The 19,297-nt window shown below is 46.5% G+C and overlaps 2 protein-coding genes across 4 annotated transcripts in view; one reads left to right on the top strand and one right to left on the bottom strand.

Moving 5' to 3' along the window:
* The window catches only part of FAXDC2 (fatty acid hydroxylase domain containing 2), a 35,696-nt gene extending 26,427 nt beyond the window's left edge, over window positions 1-9,269 (top strand). Inside the window, exons 5-9 of the mRNA XM_049874179.1 lie at window positions 2,857-2,978; window positions 7,097-7,302; window positions 7,740-7,845; window positions 8,221-8,387; window positions 9,113-9,269. Of these exons, the coding sequence (XP_049730136.1) occupies window positions 2,857-2,978; window positions 7,097-7,302; window positions 7,740-7,845; window positions 8,221-8,387; window positions 9,113-9,269 (758 nt within the window). The remainder of the gene's footprint in view (window positions 1-2,856; window positions 2,979-7,096; window positions 7,303-7,739; window positions 7,846-8,220; window positions 8,388-9,112) is intronic.
* LARP1 (La ribonucleoprotein 1, translational regulator) overlaps window positions 69-19,297 on the bottom strand; it is a 172,902-nt gene continuing 153,673 nt past the window's right edge. For all 3 annotated transcript variants that reach the window (XM_049874176.1, XM_049874174.1, XM_049874175.1), the window contains 3 exons: window positions 17,785-17,894; window positions 17,491-17,618; window positions 69-15,811 (listed from right to left, as the gene is read on the bottom strand). In XM_049874176.1, the coding sequence (XP_049730133.1) occupies window positions 15,602-15,811; window positions 17,491-17,618; window positions 17,785-17,894 (448 nt within the window). In that variant the 3' untranslated portion in view covers window positions 69-15,601. The remainder of the gene's footprint in view (window positions 15,812-17,490; window positions 17,619-17,784; window positions 17,895-19,297) is intronic.

The raw sequence follows: 19,297 nt of genomic DNA, 5'->3' as shown, positions 1-19,297 counted from the left end.
ACTGACTGCATGAATGGCTGGAAACAAGTCTAAGAAAGTATAATAGAAGAAAAAGTTATTTAAACGTATTTATAACAGCAGTATCTACCATACGGAATTTCCTCAATCATACATTCATTTGATCAAATAATATTTATTGATGTTACTGTGTGCCAAACCTGCATGAGGATACATATGTAAGATGACGTGTTTGCCTAGTCCATTAAAAAACTATGTCACAGTCTCCCAGCCCTGAGCTGTATTTTCAAGAGCTCAAGTTAGATTTGGCTTTTTGTTGCACGTCTCACTGTATGACAAATTCAGACAGGTTTCTCTGCTGTTGGAGGGGAGATAAAAAGTATCAGTTGTTACAAAGCAAAAGTGCAAAAAAAATGGCCCTGAGGATTGTTTTCAGCCAGAAGGAAAACTCTGAAATGGGTTGAGCATTAAATATGACAGACTGAATGGAATCTTAAGCAGTTACTGGAAAGATCAACGCAGATTACAGATGTATGTGGGAAAAGGTATTATATATTGCTATACCCTCTCTATAGGATCACTATGAGTCAGAGTCGACTCAATGGCAGCGGGTTTTTTTGGTATTACAATAGGAGAAACTATACATCTTGGTGAAAATTTTTTAACTTGTTCCCCCCCACCCTTTAATTAGATCGTGGACATCTTTCCCTACCAATTAATAAAGACTTCGTTAATATTTAAAGTTGCTCAGTCTATTCCATTGTATGGAAATATTGTAATCTGTTTAATCACTTCACCACAATGGACATTTAGGCTGCTCAAATGTTTTACTATGATTTAAAAAAATGCTGCCTGCCTTTCCTTCCTCTTTCCCTTTGGCTGAAGGGTGAATCTCAGGAGTGACTTCATTACTAAGTTAAAAGGGTATCTGGGGGCCATACTCTCAGGTTTTTCCAGTCTCTGTCAGACCAGTAAGCCTGGTCTTTTTTTTTGTTAGAATTTTGTTCTATATTTTTCTCCAGCTCTGTCCAGGACCCTCTATTGTGATCCCTGTCAGAGCGTCGGTGATGGGAGCTGGCCACCATCTAGTTGTACTGGACTCAGTCTGGTGGAGGCTATGGTCCATTAGTCCTTTGGACTAACCTTTCCTTTGTGTCTTTGATTTTTTTCATTCTCCCTTGCTCTAGATGGGATGGGACAAGTGGAATATCTTAGGTGGCCGCTAACAAGCTTTTAAGATCCCAGACACTACTCTTCGAAGTGGAATGTAGAACATTTTCTTTATAAACTATGTTATGCCAATTGAGGTAGATGTTCCTTGAGACCATGGTCCCCAGTCCTCAGCCCAGTAACTCGGTCCCGCAGGGAGTTTGGATGTGTCTATGAATCTTCTATGACTTTGCCTGGGTCAAGTCCCTTTTTATTTTTTTAACTTCAGATACTGTCAAATTGCCCTCCAGAATGTTTATACCAATCCATATTCCCTGACGGTGCTGGCCAAATATCTTTCAAGGACCTACTACCACAAAGCAGTGTGGCTGATGGGGAAGAAATGGTACTGGAGGAAGGATACAGAGTCAGAGTTAAGTAAAGCATTGTCTTTGCCCTCTTGTGGTTTTGAATCTAGAGGAAGCGGCAAAACATGGACAAATAAAGTAAATGATACAAGAATGAGGTAACATGGTAATGTCACTTGAGTAAGTGCTAACTGAGGTGGGCAAAGTGCTGTTTGTTTCCAGTAGGAGACCAGTAATACGGAATAACTTCATGGAAAAGTAAGATGTGCAGCAAAAAGCCAAATCAGGCTTGTAAATCTTGATCCAAATTTCCTAAAATATTCTGTAGATCAGTGTTGTGGGATATTAGCAAGTATGGTGACCATATAATTTATCATCCACATCAGGACATTTGTGAGAGTGGAAGGAAGTGTCATCAATAACTGCTGTAATGACAGATATAAATTGAAATTGGCCTGGGCAAACAAGGATGCCATCCTATTCTTAGGTGTTTTGAGAAAAACGGGTTCTAGGGTCAAAAAAGTCTGCGAAATGTTGAGTTTAACAAAGTCTAACAGGTTTCTCTGCTGTAGAAATTCTTAGAGCTTTTAATATATAAATATGGACCATCACTCCAAGAGAGTATGATGACTCTAACCAAGGCACCCTGGAGAGAGATTTCTGCTGTGATAGATGCTGACTAGATGGCATCGAAGGTCCCACCGCTGAGTTACCAGGCCATCAGGGAGTAGGTTTCTTGACTGATTCCTAGTCCAGTGCTCATTTTGAACCATACCATACCACTTTCCTTGCTTCTCCCTTCCTTGACAATTCATAAATGGCTCAATGAATACAAACCCCAGACATCAAACTGCTGTTATTAGTTACCATCAAATTGATTCTGACTCATGGAGACCCCACGTGTGCAGAGTAGAGCTGTTCCAGAGCGTTTTCAAGGCTGTGACCTTTTGGAAGCAGATTACCAGGCCTGTCTCCCAAGGAGCCTCTGGGTGGATTCGACCTGCCAACTTTTTGGACAGTAGTCAAGCGCTTAACCATTTGCCCCACCCAAGGACTCCTAACATTAACCTAAATTCATTTATATTTTAGAGTCCATGATTTATCTCAGCATCCTTTCATATATATATATTTTGTTTCCAACCATCTTGAGACAAAGTTGTTGTTCCCATTTTACAGTTAAATTCAGACACACCCTAAGTGCCTTGTCCAAGTTCCCACAGCTAGTTTGCCACCCCAAGACTGAAGGTAGGCCCCTGATCCAGAACACTAAGACCTCCATGGTAAGGTGCTGTCTGCAGTCACCATGGAACATGTACTCAGTTAATACATGTGCTGCAAGAACCTGAAGTCCTGATTGTTCCCTTCTGTTTCCCAACCTTAGGTGCCATCCAAGTGCCATTTCTGTTCTTCTGGAGCTTCAATGGACTTCTTTTGGTGGTAGACACAACTGGAAAACCTAACTTCATCTCTCGCTACCGAATTCAGATGGGCAAGAACGAACCAGTAAGTTTTGCTGTAGCTTCTCCTGGTCAGAGCAAGAAAGCAAAAGCTAAACTCTTAAAATTCTCACCACTGGTTCAGGAGAGACCATGACCCCAGTGGGCCAAGTTAGCATCTACACCACCAGTTGCCAAGCTGATTCCAACTCATGGCGACCCCACGTATGTTGGAGTAGAACTGTGTTCCGTAGGATTTTCAACGGCTGATTTTTCGGAAGTAGATCATGAGGCCTTTCTTCCAAGGCACCTCGGGGTAGACTCAAGCCTCCAACGTTTTGGTTAACTGAGTGTGTTAACCACTTGCATCACCCGGGAATGCATTATCTATAAGGCCATCCCCAATTTAGAAGCTTAGAGAGAGGGGATAATTTGCTGAACATCTCAGAACCTGCTGGTGGCCAGTCAAGACTATGTTCCAGTCTCCTGATTCCCAGCCCAGGCTCTGTACCTGACTGTACTGCCCCAATTACTGTGGTCAGCATTTTAGGAACATAAGTGACCACCTCTGCTTGGCTCTGAGCTAGAGTCCCAGAGATGTTAGGTAGCTCCCCTTTATCCAGGGGATAGAGACAACAATGGCCCCTGCTGGACCCTGAAATCTGGATACCAGCTGTTGTCCTAAGTGAAGGGTACAGCTGCTGAAACAGTGGAGGAGCCTGCCATATTAGATGGGTGGTATAGATTCTCAATGTGTCGGGGGGTGGTTTTTTAAGTTGTCGTTAGGTATTAGAAATCTCATCAGCCAGATTCCAGGTTCATCACTTAAAAATTCTACCTTTCACCAAACATTTGAACATAATTCAGACAAGTTCTTTGCCACTGCTTAGAAGCATCATCCTTCCTCCATTGTCATGTTCTTCGTTTTCTTTAACGCCTCACCGGAAGCACATTTAACATCCACGTTTTTAGCAACATTCTGTTGCTTGTGCCATATGTACTCTCTAAGACTATACTTCATAGCTTTCCTCACTTCCTCCTGAGCCCTCACCAGAATTGCCTTTGATATCCGTAATTCTACCAAGTCTCTATATGGCAATCTAGGCTTTTACTATTGTTGTTGTTGTTAGGGGCTGTTGTTATAGGGACCATATCTATAACAGAACGAAACACTGCCCAGTCCTTTGCCATCCTCACAATCGTTGCTGTGTTTGAGCCCATTGTTGCAGCCACTGTGTCAGTCCATCTCCTTGAGGGTCTTCCTCTTTTTTGCTGACCCTATTTTATACTTTACTAAGTATGATGTCCTCCAAAGACTGGTCCCTCCTGATAACATGTCCTAAGTATGTGAGATGAAATCTCACCATCCTCACTTCTAAGGAGTAATGCTGGCTGTACTTTTTCCAAGGCAAATTTGTTTGTACTTCCAGCAGTCCATGGTATATTCAGTATTCTTTATCAACACCATAATTCAAACGCATCATTTCTTACTCAGTCTTCCTTATTCATTGCCCAGCTTAAGTTAGGTGAGGCCAAAACTAGGCTTCCCTGAGTACCCTAATGCATGCACCATGTCTTTCCTTGCTTGCCTCCTCACTTCCCATCTGGAAAAACTATTGGCTCTATTTTCAAAGCAGACCAAGAATCCAACCAATTCTCACAAATCTGCTGCTACTACCCTGGTCCAATCACCATCATCTCTTGCCTGTATTATTGCAATTCTAACTGATGTTCCTGTTTCTCCCCTTACTCCCCTATGGTCTGTTCTCAACAAAGCAGCCAGAATAATCCCGAGCCATCTTGTCACTTCTCTGCTCACAAGCCTCCAATGACTCCCCATTTCCCTTGGCTTCAAAGCTAAAGTCCTTACGTAACAATAGCCCTATATGATCTGGTCCCTCCCCATCTCTTTGACCTCACCTCCCACTTCTCTCTACTTCACACACTATTCTCCAGGCACATATGCCAGGAATGTGCCTGTCTCAGATCCTTTTCACTTTACCTGAAGGCTTTCCCCCCCCCCCCGATGTGTGTTAGGCTAACTCCGTCACCTCCTGAGTATCTTTGTTCAAATCTCACAATCTCAATGAGGCCTACTCTGACTTCTCTTATTTAAAATTAATGGCAACTGACCCCCTACCTGGCACTCTCAATGCCCCATTTCCCTGCTGTACTTTTTTTTCCCCCAAAGCACATAACCCCTTTTATATTTTTTTAATTGTGGTAAAGATATAGGTAATAAAACACTTGCCATTTCTGCATTCTTCACATGTACAGTTCAGTGACATTAATTACATTCATCATGTCGTTCGACCATCACCATTAACAGTTCGCAAATTTTTTCATCACCCTAACGGGAGCTCAGGATTCCTGGTGGTTCAATGGTTAAGTGCTCAAACCCACCAACTGCTCTGTGGGAGAAAGATGTGGCAATCTGCCTCTGTAAAGATTTATAGCCTTGGAAGCCCTATGGGGCAATTGTTCTATACGGTCGCTATGAGTCAGAATCAACTTGATGGCAACAGGTTTTTGGTAACAGAAGCTGTGGTCCCTAAGCATTGTGTCTTCTTCTCCCCCTTTCTTCCACCCACCCCTGCTGACTACTAGTAAACTTTGATCTCTATACACTTGCCTATTCTACTTAATATTAAGTGGGATCATACAATCAATATTTGTCTTTTTGTGATGGACTTATTTCACTCAGCATGTTTTCAAGGTTCATCCGTGTTGCAGCATACTTTAGGACTTAATTTCTCTTTATTATATAGTTTTTTATATTTGTTTTTATCTCTGTTATCCCCATTGGAATGTAAATTCCACAAGGGCAAGAATTTTTTTCTTTTGTTCATTGCTGTATTCCCGGCACCTAGAACACTACCTGCTATATACATGAAGTGGGCACTCAGTAAATAGCAGTGGAACAAAAGAGTGAATAAACAAATGCAACTTTCCTGTCTTGGTCAAGGTTTCTAGAAGGGTGTATGGCCTCGTCTTACAAACCAGGCTGGCCAGACCTGGCCTCACAATGGAATGGATCCCAAAGCTTGAAGAGTGAATTCTGAAGTCAGTTAACGCATGTCATGCCTGGGAAGGCTGGAGGAAGAGGAAGGCCTCAAGTCGGGGACCACTGTGAACCCAGGCCCATCTTAGGGCAGAAACCCTTTCTGCTTGTCGAGGGAACTCAGGGAGAAATCCCTTCTGACCAATTCCAAACCAGTTCATCAGGACCTAGGAGGTGGCCCCAGTGCTCTGACAAAGGAAAGGATCAGTGGTTACTGATTCTTGGAGCAATGCAGGCTGCACTATTGAGGTCCAGTGGAGCATTTGGGGCCAGCCCTCCACACCAGAACCTGGGGTGAGAGCTCAGGCAGGCCCCTATCCTGACAGCTCTGCCATGAAAACCAGGTCACAGGAAGTTAAGCAGTAGGGCAGATAGGCAGCTCCCTAGCTCACTTCTGTCTTGGTGCTGGAGGCTAATCCAGTGAGGCTGGATCACATGAGGTGGCAGAAGACCTTGAAGTCTGCATAAGGAGGGGCTATACGACTGAACTGAGATATCACCCCGAGAGTACACAGCCTTCTTCAAGTACCTGGAGGCTCCCCAGGGGTCCCTGCCAGGAATACATGGGGCCTGGCCAGTTTCAAGTCCCATCTCTGCTTTCATCTCGTCAGAGAAATGAGGAGAGTGTAATATTTGCAGAACCACAAGGGAGAAGCCAGACTCAGGCAGAGACTGAAGGCTGCTGGGAGGGGAGTTTCCAAAGGGAGGGATTTCCAAAAGCAGGGACATTACTCATCCACCTAATAAAACACAAACCAAACCCACTGCCCTCAAGTCATTTCTGACTCATAGTGACCCTACAGGGCAGAGTAGAACTGCCCCATAGGGTTTCCAAGGAGCAGCTGGTAGATTTGAACTTCGGACGTTTTGGTAGCAGCCGAGCTTTTAACCACTGTGCCATCAGGGCTCCATTCACCTAATAATAGTCAGGGCCTTATTGCTGCAATGGTTCTAAACCTGAGCGGGGTGGCAGTCAAGGGCTGCTGGCGATGACTAGGTATCACTCCCAGCATCCAACCCGTGAGGGCCTCCTGTGAGCTAGTCACAATGGAGCCTGTTTTCTAGAAGGTAAAGACTGACTTCTCACATTGTCGCCAATCTCCCTCGTTCCTTCTCTCGGGCAGGTGGACCCTGTAAGACTACGCCAGTCCATCTGCACAGTTCTCTTCAACCAGTGTGTGGTCTCTCTCCCCATGGTGACCTTCCTCTATCCATTCCTCAAGTGGTGGGGAGACCCCTGCCGCCGAGAGCTACCTACCTTCCACTGGTTCCTCCTGGAGCTGGTAATCTTCACCCTGATTGAGGAAGTCATGTTCTACTACTCACACCGGTGAGCAGGGTCCCTGCCTGAGCACAGTTGGCTCCTCACCCTCCCTAAGGTTAATTTATAAACAAGGAAATTCAGGCCTCTGAATTGTGGGTATAGGATCAGCACCCCCTGGCCTCAAATGCATTATGTGGTTAACAGGGAGGCAACTATTTGTCCCACGCTGACCACTTGAGACAGCTGAGGAATGCCCAGAAAAGAGCCTTGTCCATTTGCATGTGAGGCAGGGCAGTTCCCTACCCATTTCCTTATTAAATCCTTTCTGGGCACTATCCCTACTTTACAGTATATACAACTCAGGTAAATTGGCCAAGTAACTCCAAATTATGCAGCCTAAAAAGTGGGCCTGGGGCTTCAAGGCAGATCTGAGTGGTATGGTTTTTCATCGTATGGCGGGGGGTGGAGGACTGGCAAATTAACTTTTTTCCTCCATGTTCCAGGCTCCTTCACTACCCAACATTCTACAAGAAAATCCACAAGAAACACCACGAGTGGACAGCTCCCATTGGTGTGATAGCTCTCTATGCCCACCCTATAGAGCATGTGGTGAGGAGCGCTCCACTCTCCCCAAAGGCAAAGGGCAGAGGACCCCAATCACTTTCCCTCGACTTTTTCCTCTTCCCATTAAACAGCTACCATTTATTGCTGACACACCATAAGCTAGGTGCCAGGTTCTCTCATTTAATCCTCCCAACAGCCTTTTAAGTCTTCATTATGCTAGTGGGAAAGCTGAAGCTCAAACAGTTAATAATCTGTTCAAAGTTGGAGCTGAAAAATCTCTAGTGAATCAATGTCCTGAAACTCAGCTTCTCCAGATGTGTCAAGGAAGTCTTGTTGGTGCCACTCAGGGACAAAGTGGACACCCAACTGGGTCCCCTCCATCTCCCTGGGCCCTGCCTTCAATCATTCCTCCCCTTGCAGGTCTCCAACATGCTGCCAGCAATGTTAGGTCCTGTATTAATGGGCTCCCACTTGTCATCCATCACCATCTGGTTCTCCTTGGCCCTCATCATCACCACCATCTCCCACTGTGGCTACCACCTACCTTTCTTGCCTTCGCCTGAATTCCACGACTACCACCATCTCAAGTAAGGTCCCACTCCCCATAGCGAGTCCCTGCGCAATAACCACCACCCTCACTCCTGGGGCTTCTGATGGCAGACACTAGTGGGTGCTAGTGAGGGAGGGGAAGTCTGGCAGTGAGAAAAATCATCATACTGGGACCAGACCACCTTGCCTTTTGCCCTTTTCCTGACACTCGGTCCTCCTGTAACTGGTTTTTTACCTTTAAGTTCTGGATCCTTTCAGTGTCTAGTAAACTGTGCTGACTCTCCTCAGAAAAATGTATATATCCGTAAAAACCTTGCATGCACTTCAAATGGAGTTGTGCACTCTGAGAGCCCCCAGGCTTTTTCAGGTGTGGTCAGTGATTGTCCTGCACCAGAAATCACCTGGGACCCTTGTTTAAAATGCAGGCTCCAAGAATCTGGCAGGTAGGGCCTGGAAATCAGCACCACAATCAGCGTTCGAAGGATGCAGAACAAGCCTAGCTCTGCCAGGGGTTCTCCAACATGTGTGCATCAGAATCATCTGGGCAATGTTGCAGAGGAAGACTCCACTTAGCAGGTCTGGGGTAGCCCCAGAAGTAAACACTTTTAATAGGTCCCCAGGTGATTCTGATGCAGGTGGTCAGGATGATGGGAGAGGTGTGGGGGTACAAGGGCTTTGAAATGCCTGAAGCCCCACAAATGAAATGGAGGTCAGCATGAGGACTTCCGGCACCATGACTGCAGCACCTTCCTCTCTCTGCCAGGTTCACCCAGTGCTATGGGGTGCTGGGGGTGCTGGACCACCTCCATGGGACCGACACCGTGTTTAAGCAGACCAAGGCATATGAGAGACACATCCTCCTGCTGGGCTTCACCCCGCTCTCTGAGAGCATCCCCGACTCACCGAAGAAAATGGAGTGAGGGAGGGCCCGAGTGCCATCCTTCCTGTCCCCTTAGCAGTGGGCTGCCAAGGTGGCCTGAGTCCTAATGATTGCACCTGACAACTTACTTCCTATAGCCATGCACTCTAACGGCATCACGAGGATTTACAGGGCAGGGGGAGTGCCAGCTTCCTGGAAAAGCAGGGCCAAGGATGGGGCCAGGGCTCCCTCAAACTACTGCCCCTGATATTCCTTTAACGGACCAAGAATTGACTCAAGAAGGAAAAATAGCTCCCTAGGTTGGAGGCCAGCTAGAGGGAGGAAGCCACCTTGAGGGCTCCTGGCATGCCCCCGTGGCCTGCTGCTGTAGGAGAGAGGTTCCACCCCAGATGGCTCCTTGTGGCCTAGAGACAGAATGACAATGGTGATTGGGAGACCAAAGGCTAGTGGCTCCAGGGAGAGCTCCTTCCAGTGGCAAGGGATGGGGGAAAACGGGATAATGCTTTGCCACTTCTCGTACCAAAAAGTTTTCTCACTCCCTACTCCTGGCCAGGGCACCCTGGCAAATGGTTACGGGGAGTTCCAGTTCTTAACATTCCAGTCCCCACCACCCCCAAACACACACATAGTGATGAAGGCCCCAACTCAACTCTGCTCACCACCACCTTCTTCCATCTCTGAAAAGAAAAATACCAATCGCGAGAGCTCTTCCCTGGATTAAAACAAATACCAAAAAGATGCAGACCAAACCTCAACTTCAGCTTTATGTGGGAAAATAAAAAGACTGAGCACTGAGGGCCCTGCTAAGCTGGAGGCCTTTTATATACAAAACAGAGTGGCTGGCCTTCAGGGACACCCAACCCGGGTGCCCTTTTGGCCTCTCTGGAGCAGGGCCACAGAGGTTAGCGCTCTCCTCCCGTTTGGAGCCCAGAAGGCAAGTCCTCACTTCTACTACTGCCCCCCACCCCAAGTGGTTAACCAGTTGTCTCAACTGCATATGTTGATTTTTGCAGTGGTACCTTTTTCAAATGCAATCTTACCTGGAACCTCATTATATGAAACCACCAGAGCTAGTGGGGCTGAACTGAAGCAGTCCCCACCCTGGCCTCTGTTTCAGAAGCCACTGACGCTACCAGGAACCCTGTGGCTCCCAAGAGCAATTTGATCTGAAAGAGCACCGTCATCAACTGAATTTTTATATATACTACTACGTAATAACTTTTCATTCCTTTCTGCCAAGAAAACCACCTACCATTTTTATAAAGTATTTCAACTCTGATAAGACTAAGTCTCCAGGCAGAACTGCCAGAAAGGACTTGCTCCTAAGGGACCTAGGACCCTGGAGGACCTGCCCAGTAGGCCAACAAGGCGCTTACCAGGCAGCGTCTCCCCTGGGCCTTCCAAAGCTCTGCCAGCACACCTCTGACCCGGGTGGACCCAGGCTCCCTCCCCAGGACAGCTGGTGCCTGAGCTCTTCCTTCTCACAACTACAGGCCTGCATATATTACTTGTGCTGACAAACACTCGGAAAAGAAAGTCATTCTTTGGTGCATTTAAGAAGGGCAGGGTATGAGGAAAGAGTAGATAAGGAGGAAGGGAAAAAAATTTTTTTTTTCCCTTAAGGTCTTTACATGTTGAGGTACTGTGGAGGACACCTTGACAGGGGCAGAGGGACCTGACCCTATCTTCTGCATCAAGCAGGAATAGCCCTGAGGTGGGTAAACAGAGAATCAAGAGGAAAAGGCTGAGACTCTGAAATTTCCAGCAGAAAATGTGAATGTGAAAAGAGGAACCAGGTAAAATAAACTAGTCTCCTTTTAACTCCAGCGGATATTGTGGTTTCTTTCTCTCCACTGACTCATTCCAATGCTCAAGAATATATGCCATTCGCATTACACCAGTGCAGTTTAATCAGTGGCCTCTGTGTGTGTGGAAGTGAAGTTGAATTTACTCGTCTTCTGCTTCCAGAGTACCAATCGATTTAGTCAGTCTACAGGAGACCTGGGCACTATTTCCTTTGGCCTGTGGATGCCACTGGTGTGTTAAAGTACCTGCGCACCTGGACAGTAGAAAGGAATTCTCTGGAAAGTCATTTCTAATGTAATGTTCTGGTGCTGGCCATAGGAGACAAACAGTTGTCAGATGAATGAATAAGGCCATGCCTCATTTTAAATTCTGTAATTACACATCCAGGCCAGCAAATAAACCTGGATGGGAACATTCAGAATGTGTTCCTACTGCCAGCACCTGGCCTCCTGGATGGGAGGAAGCCACCAACAGCCCTAGGGACCATCATTGGGTGGGGGCTCATTGTCCCACCCTGCTCCAGCTTGTCTCAGGGCCCAGTGCTGACCTGGGTTCCCTAGGACCATGAGAGTTTGAATTGTTAGTCACGCCCTGCAGGAAAATCTGTTCAGTGAGGGGCTGGGGCTGTACCAACCCTCAGTGAGAAGCTAAAAGCACCCTTTCTCTTCCAGGCTAATACAAAGCCAGAAAACTTGAGAGCAGGCAAGTAGGCTGAAGCCCTGAAATTCCATCTTTAGGGTGCTGTGTCTGTCCCTTTTGTGGAGTTATAGCTCCCCGTTTTTCACAAGACACAATGTGGATGGGAATTTAAGCCTGGGAGAAGCTCTAATGACCACTAAGGAAGTCACCTGGACGCACTAGCAGCCTTAAAAGCTCTGTAAGGAGCCCCTGGCCTTAGGCAGACTCCCAAAAAGTACAATGGCAGAGTTTCCGCCAGTGTTTCCTTTTCCATCTGGGGCACTCTTCTCGCCAGCACTGCCAGTCCTCTGGGTCTGGAGAAACCCTTCCTGGGCTCCATCCTCACACCCAGCAGCTGTAACCCCGATGGGAGCCAAGCCAATATTTTGCCTTTTCAAGTTTTTATTTTTATACATTTTTTTTTGTATTAAAAAGAAAAGCATAATTACCACAAATTACAAAGGACTAAAGCAGGACTAGAATAATGAATGAATCACTTCAGCCTGGAAAGCAGATACTCTCAATAATATTAATGTTATAATACAAGCTCATTCAAGTATTTTACATGTTTTTTCTTTTTTTGTCCTTTTAAATGTGATATCCTAGCACAGGGTAAAGATAATGTACTATGAGCATAAGGTGGAACCTTCTCTGCAAAGCCAGATGACAAGTTTTCCTCTCCAGTGAGAAACGGGCTCTAAGTTCTTATCTTCTCTGCCTCTGCCATCAACATGGCCGAAGGAGAGGGTGGGGATGGGGCAAAGCTAGGGACCCCAGCACACAGAAGGCACTCTGGGTCCCATTCAGGAGGGGGCCAGATGATCCACACCACTCTACCCAGCCTTTTGGCAAGCCTCCCCACTGCCCTCCCTAAGACATTTTCCTTGCCCCTCTTCCCCACTTCCAGGGCCTTCTAAGTGGCTTAATTTCTTTCTGTCATAAAATCAAGGAAAGGGGGAAAAAAAGAGCTACAACGGAACAAAACAAAAACAAAACAACTGTGATATCGGGGCTCAGCACCACTATCTGAGCCCCAGGGGTCCAGGCTGGGGCAGGGCTGGTGGCCCTTCTGTACTGGTAGTGCATTTGCTCCCAGTTTCAGGGAAGGGTGAAACAGAAACCCGCCCCTCACCAGGGATGACACATACAGACCTTCTGGTATCTGATGCCCACAGGTCATGTTGGCATGGACCAACCTTGGAAGGGTGGACAATGAACAAAGGAATTTGGGGCAAGGTGTTGCTTTGTGTTTCTGGTCTTGGATCCCCAAGGGAGGATGGTAGGTGTGAAGTGGCTAGTCCTGATGGCCCTGCCACTCCTGAAATGCTTGTCACAGATACATCGGTCCTAAATTCAAGTGTCTTCAGAAAGTGAAGATGTAAACTACTCTTTGCAACATTAACTCCTAACATGTTACAAAAAAAGAAAAAAGCCCTCCCCTCCAATCCTCAGCCTATGTTGAGATGAAATCCTCACCTCACCACCCCAAAGGGGCTTCCTCTTTCTGGGATGTCTGTGGGGAGGATCAGGAAGAGGATGGCAGCCCCCAGGCCTGGGGATCAACTCTAGATAACAGCAGACGTTTTCCACCCTCAATGTTTCCTTATGCTCCCAAACCCAGCACAGGACAAGCACTGAGGTTTCCGTGGTGCTGGATACAGTACAGGGCTGAGTGATCCAAAGGAAAGAAAGAGGAAATGAAAGGGGGGAGGGGGTCCAAGAGTCCGGTGTTTGGTACAATGTGGGGCAGGTGCCAGACTGGACAGGGAAAGGCCTTAGATCCCACTGTCCTAGCAGAGACCAGACACTCACCTAACATCCTTGGCTTTTGAGAGGATTGCATCAGAGACAAAAATGGGCTTCCCACATACCAACCACTGGAAAGGCGGGTGCAGGCTAAAAGGAATGAAGTGCCCAAGACAGAGGGCAAGCATGGGATACTGTCTCCTACCCCCGACCTTTCAGCCCACCAGGAACCAATGGAGAAAGAGGGCCAAGGAAGTTCTAGCAATTTAGCAACAAGACCATAAACTCCTCTCCTGTTGCCCAGTTCCCACTGGGGGTGAACAGGCAGTCATGCCCTTACCCAACACACATCCCAAAGTCTGTGTTGGTCAGTCCTTCGTCACCCTCCCTAGCTTCTGAGGACAGTAGACTCCAGCCATTCCACTGTCATTCACAACCTAAGCAGTTAGTGGCTGGAGAAGAGAAGTCAGGTATACTCTATGTCCACATATACCTTCCTGCCATGGGGCTTCAGCCATTGGCAGGGTTCCCCCCAGCCCCCAACTCCTCCTCATCCCTTGTTCCCAGGCAGGGGCAACCGGAGGGTGGGCAGAGATAGCTCACATGGGGGGGATGCAAGATGGGGAGACCCCACCAGACCTGAGGGAAGAGAAGTCACGTCTTTCTCCACCTTTTATGAGGGACAAAGTCTCCTTGAGGTCTTAGAGATCTTCCAGGCCAATATAAGAAACGATGCCAAGCCTCAGCTGTCAGGTGTTCCATTTTCCCCTCTGGGGCGGAGGAGACATTCAAGCTGAGGACAAGAGTGTTCCAGATCCAGGCCAACTCTGTTCTCCAACAGTCTGAAGCAAACTTGGCTTTGGGGTTCCAAGGGTAGGATGAAAGATGTCACAGCAAGATGGGGCCTGGCGTGAGACAACAGCAAGCAGAGCGAGGACACAACAGAGGCAGCAGTGTACAGACACAGGACATCAGCTTCAAACGATGCAACAGCACGGATATTGTGGGCACAGCTCTGACGGGAGCTGCCCCCAACTCTCTTGCCTCCAGCCAGGAGGCATGGTACATGCAACTCAGTCCAGAGAAAGATTCTAGCCAATCCAAGCCCAGGCACATCCAGAGAAGGTGGGAGCTCTTCAGGTTGACTCCATCGAGGAAAACAGGCATTTGGGTATTTCAGATTCCCGCTCCACAATAAGGCAACTTTTAAAAAAATATTATTTCCAAGAACAAAAAGAAAAAAAATCCAAGGGTAGAGGAAAGACATCACTTTTCAGTGGATTAGGTGGGGGGTTTCTGGAAAAAAAAAAATTTTTTTTTTTTTTTGGTCTTTTATGGTCGATTTTGTCTTTTTTTTTTTTTCTTTCCTTTTTTCTATTTTTCCAAGGATGGAAAGGTCAGAGAAAAATAAAATAAATCATCTTTCAATAGTCTTTTCTGGTATGAGCAGCGTCTCTCTGGGCTGGGAAGTAAGGGCGTGGGGAAGAGGGGAGTGGGGAGAGGCTGAAACCTTCCTCCAAACCCCACTTTTAGATCCTTTGGTTTCCTTCTCCCAGACGCTGGCAGAAGGGTATGGTGGGGACAGCAGGCAGAAAACACGGTGATGGCAAGCCCTAGATGACCAAGGGGCTAGTGCTCCTGGGGCCCAGGGGTGCTGCCAGAAGCTTCCATGGGACATTGCTGGACAACGGGGCCCGCAGTGCCTTCTTGTGGGCTGCATAGTTGACTTGAGGGGGAGCAGGAAGAGGCTGCGGGTGGGGAACAGGGGTGTGGCCTACCAGCCACGGGTAGGCTACAGAGTGATTTTGGTAATCCAGACGAACTATCAATAATTTAAAACTTGATATATATATATATATATATATAAAAAAAAAAATCTCCCCCCTCTCCCACCCCCCCTTAGAAGAAGCTAGGGTATGAAGAGTCATGGGAGGGGGGGAGGGGGAGGGAGTATGTGGAGGCTCCTGCCCAGAGAGGTACCTCTGATAGCCCAAATGGTATTCACACCACTACTCAGCACAAGAGCCTGTCCCAACAACTCCAGGCCTATCCCTTTAAGCCCCCTCTCCTGGGACCAGACACCCCCATGGCCTTTCACCCAACCCACCCCCTTCCTCCCCAACCCCAGGGCTAAAGGGCCTTTCACTTTCCCAAAGTCTGTGTGTCTGAGTGCTGGCTTGTCCATTTGGCATCTTCTCGGATGGGCTGGCCGGTAGGGGTCGTAGGGGGTTGGTTGATCATGGTGGCGGGCCTGATGGAAGACTGGGAAGGGCACCTCTTTCTGCCCTCACCGCTGCCACCTCCTGCTGCCACTGGGTGTCGCTTGTGGTTGCCCTCCTCACCCATAGGGGGCTGCAACAGAGAAGGGTGTCAGGTGATTAGTGAGTACACTACCTATACCCACTGTGTGCCAGGGATGACCACCTAGAGACCATCTACTTCCTACTTCCAATGTAGACAATGAATAGGTTTAACTTTAAAAACTAGTTACCAGTTACACTTATGAAGCACTTCTCCACGCAAAGCATTGTGCTATTTTATGTACATTATCTCACAGGGTCCACACCATCCTTTGATGTAGACATGATCATTCCACCTTATGAATGAATAAAGCACAGAAAAAGTAATTTGTCCAGGGTCCCACACCTGGTAAGAAATGGAGATAAAACTTGGACCAAATTCATCCACCTCTGAAGCCCAAGCTTTCATCCAAACACGTTTCTGCTCCCCTTCTGAGAAGGGCTAGGTTGGTTCAAAAACAAAAAGCCAAACCCGATGCCATCGAGTTGGTTCCGACTCATAGTGACCCTATAAGACAGAGCAGAACTGCCCCATAGGGTTTCCAAAGAGTGGCTGGTGGATTTGAACTGCTGACTTTTGGTTTGCAGCCGAACTCTTAACCACTGCATCACGAGGGTTCTGGATTGGCTAAAAAGATGTTAAACGTGGAATACAATATGCTAAGATGCCTCAGAAGGCCCAGAGGCTCCTAGGAAGTGCCCCATTCCTCTCAAGGCCCTAAAGAGCACCATGAACTAAGACTCAAAAAACCAAGCTGAGCACTTCCTGCTCCACCCTAACAGGCTGGCCTAACAGGGGTTCTCCACATGTGTCTTCCCCCAACCCCACAGGCTGGAAGTACTCAGGATGGAAAAAACAGACTCAGCTTCGTATTGGGCGGCCTGATCGGCCCTGTCACTATCTTGTTAGGTGGTCACAGGCCTCTGTTTACCCATCGGTGCAATGATGATACTAATGAGCCCTGCCGACTTCATATTATAAGGGTTAAATGACGCCTATATAAAGTGCCTAGTACAGAGGCTGGCACATCGTAAACATTTCAATAAATGGCAGCTTTTAAAAATAAATGTGTAGGACTTATTTCTTGCTTTACTGCTAAAACATTAGAAGAGAATAATGACTGGCATTTCCTACTACATCATAAACTCCTTCAAGGAATAAGAGTCCTTCACTCATCTCCGGGGCCCCTGAAGCACCAAGGACAGAAATGTCCCATCAGTATCTGCAAAATCAATTGAACAAATAACTCCAACCACCACTTCCCTAGATTTACCCAAAAGCAATAACCAAGATCCACCACTAGATGTCATCGTTGAGACATTGTTCCAAGAATGGAAGACAATTGGACATCAATTCATAAACCCCTGCGGTTGGCCTCTCTCCCCCAGGAAGAGCAAATACATTTTATTTTGGGTGTCCATCCTAATCAACTAGTGGTGGCTAAATGGGGTAGAGCAGCAAGGAGGATTTTGAGATAAGAGGAAAAGAACATTATGATGGTTTAGCCACATGAGAAAGAAGGGTTGGGAAGAACAAGTATACAAACCCTGCCAGTTAGTCCTCACTGTCCATTCTCACTCTCTATTTTACAGAAAAAAAAAAAAAAAGAAGGCCCAAATGGGCAAAGCGTTCCCGGGTTTGTGGCAGAGCTGGGACCAGACCCAGGTATCCTGATTTCTGCTCCAGTTTTCTTTTTCAGGACAACTAGGGTGAGAAGGATTTTCACTTACATCTACTCGGAAGTCTTCAAGACGTCGGAATTTCCCGAGGTATTCTTGCAATTTGGGGTCAATGTCCAAATTTTTGGCTTTGGAATATTTCAAGAAGGCCCAGAACTTCTCTAGCCCATAGAGTTGGCCTGTAGAGAAAGAGGTGAAGAGGAGCTGAGCTGATGAGAAGAGGAAAGTGAGGCTCAGAAGAGAGGGAGGAGTGATGTGACAGACAGATCCCGGTCAAACCAGGCAGTGAGGGTGGAAAGTGGTCTAGATGACCACAGCTCACAGAGATCCAACTCTGGCTCTCACCAGCTTCGTAGTCCTTTACGGTTTCCTCCTGAAAATCCTTGAATATGTCTAACCGGAACTTCTTTTCCAGGCCATAACTGTAGTATCGAAAAAGGCACTCCAAACCATATCTGTAGGAGAACACAAGTCAGCAAAATCAGGACGCAGTTTCTTCATCCATGAAATGGGGAGTTAAATGTGTCTTTGCATAAGAGATGAACTAGGGAACACTTTACACACAATGAGCTATTCCTGGGAAGTGTACTAAAGCCTTCCAAAGGGGCAAATATTCTTTAAGAAGGGCTAACCCTTAATGCTGGTCTAAGTCGGTCCAACATTAAATAGCTTGCCAGAGGTCAAAAAGCTGGCCCATCCAACTCCAGCCCGCCACCCACACCCATTTATTTACTCCCACTTGTTTATACATATTGTCTCTAACTGCTTTCTGCTACAAAAGTGGAGTAGTGGCAACAGAGATCTTATGGCTCACAAAACCTAAAATATTTACTATCTGCCCTTTAGAAAATTTTGCCAATCCTGGAAATAAATTCTCTGCCAAGTCATGCCAATTCGTAGGTTTATTCATTTATCAGACTCAGAAATTTGGCTTCGAGGACTGTATGTTAAGTCCTGGAAATGATAAAAAAAAATCGAGATTTAGATTTTATAAATGTACAGAGATGCCTATGGCAGCATTACTCAACAAAATCTAAATGACTTATGGAAGAAGTTAAGAAAAATCATGGTAAATCCATATAATGGGATGATATCAGCAATGAACAATTATAATGTAAATGTATACTTATGGATCCTAAAAGATGCTTATCTTATCAGGCGGAAAAGACATGCACCAAAACACAGTGTTATATGTAGAACGATCCCATTTTTAAAAACCCAGACCAAACCCGTTGCCATTTGGTCAATTTTGACTCATAGCAACCCTATAGGACAGAGTAGAACTGCCCCATAAAAATCTCCAAGACTGTCATCTTTACAGAAGCAGACTGCCCCAACTTTCTCCTGCGGAGTGGTTAGTGTGTTCAAACTGCCAACCTTTCAGTTAGTAGCCAAGTGCTTAACCACTGCGCCACTAGAGCTCCTTCCATTCTGAAATCATGTATGTAACCTTTCCATGTGCATATGCACACAGGCTGGAAGGAACACACTTAAATATACTGACACTGGTTATCTTGGGGCGGTGGATGTTCAGTTGGTCTTGTAACGAAAAGACTGGCAAGAAGCCTGATGCAGAATGTTAACAATGGCAGTCTCTGGACTGAGGGATATCTCACCCCCACCCCAGCTTCTTTAAATGTTTCTGTGCTTTTCAAATAACTTAGAGTACATTTTACTGTGAAAATCAGGGGAGAAAAAGCAGCAGGAGTCATAAACTTTTTCAATAGCAACATATTGGAACCAACCTTTTTTTTTTTTTTAATTGTGCCTTAGATGAAGGTGTACAGAGCAAATTAGTTTCTCATTAAACAATTAATACACATACTGTTTTGTGATATTGGTGGCCAACCCCACGACG

Source organism: Elephas maximus, chromosome 2, assembly GCF_024166365.1.
Source record: "Elephas maximus indicus isolate mEleMax1 chromosome 2, mEleMax1 primary haplotype, whole genome shotgun sequence".
NCBI classification, from domain to species: domain Eukaryota; kingdom Metazoa; phylum Chordata; class Mammalia; order Proboscidea; family Elephantidae; genus Elephas; species Elephas maximus.
This window is presented reverse-complemented; position numbering and strand designations above follow the sequence as displayed.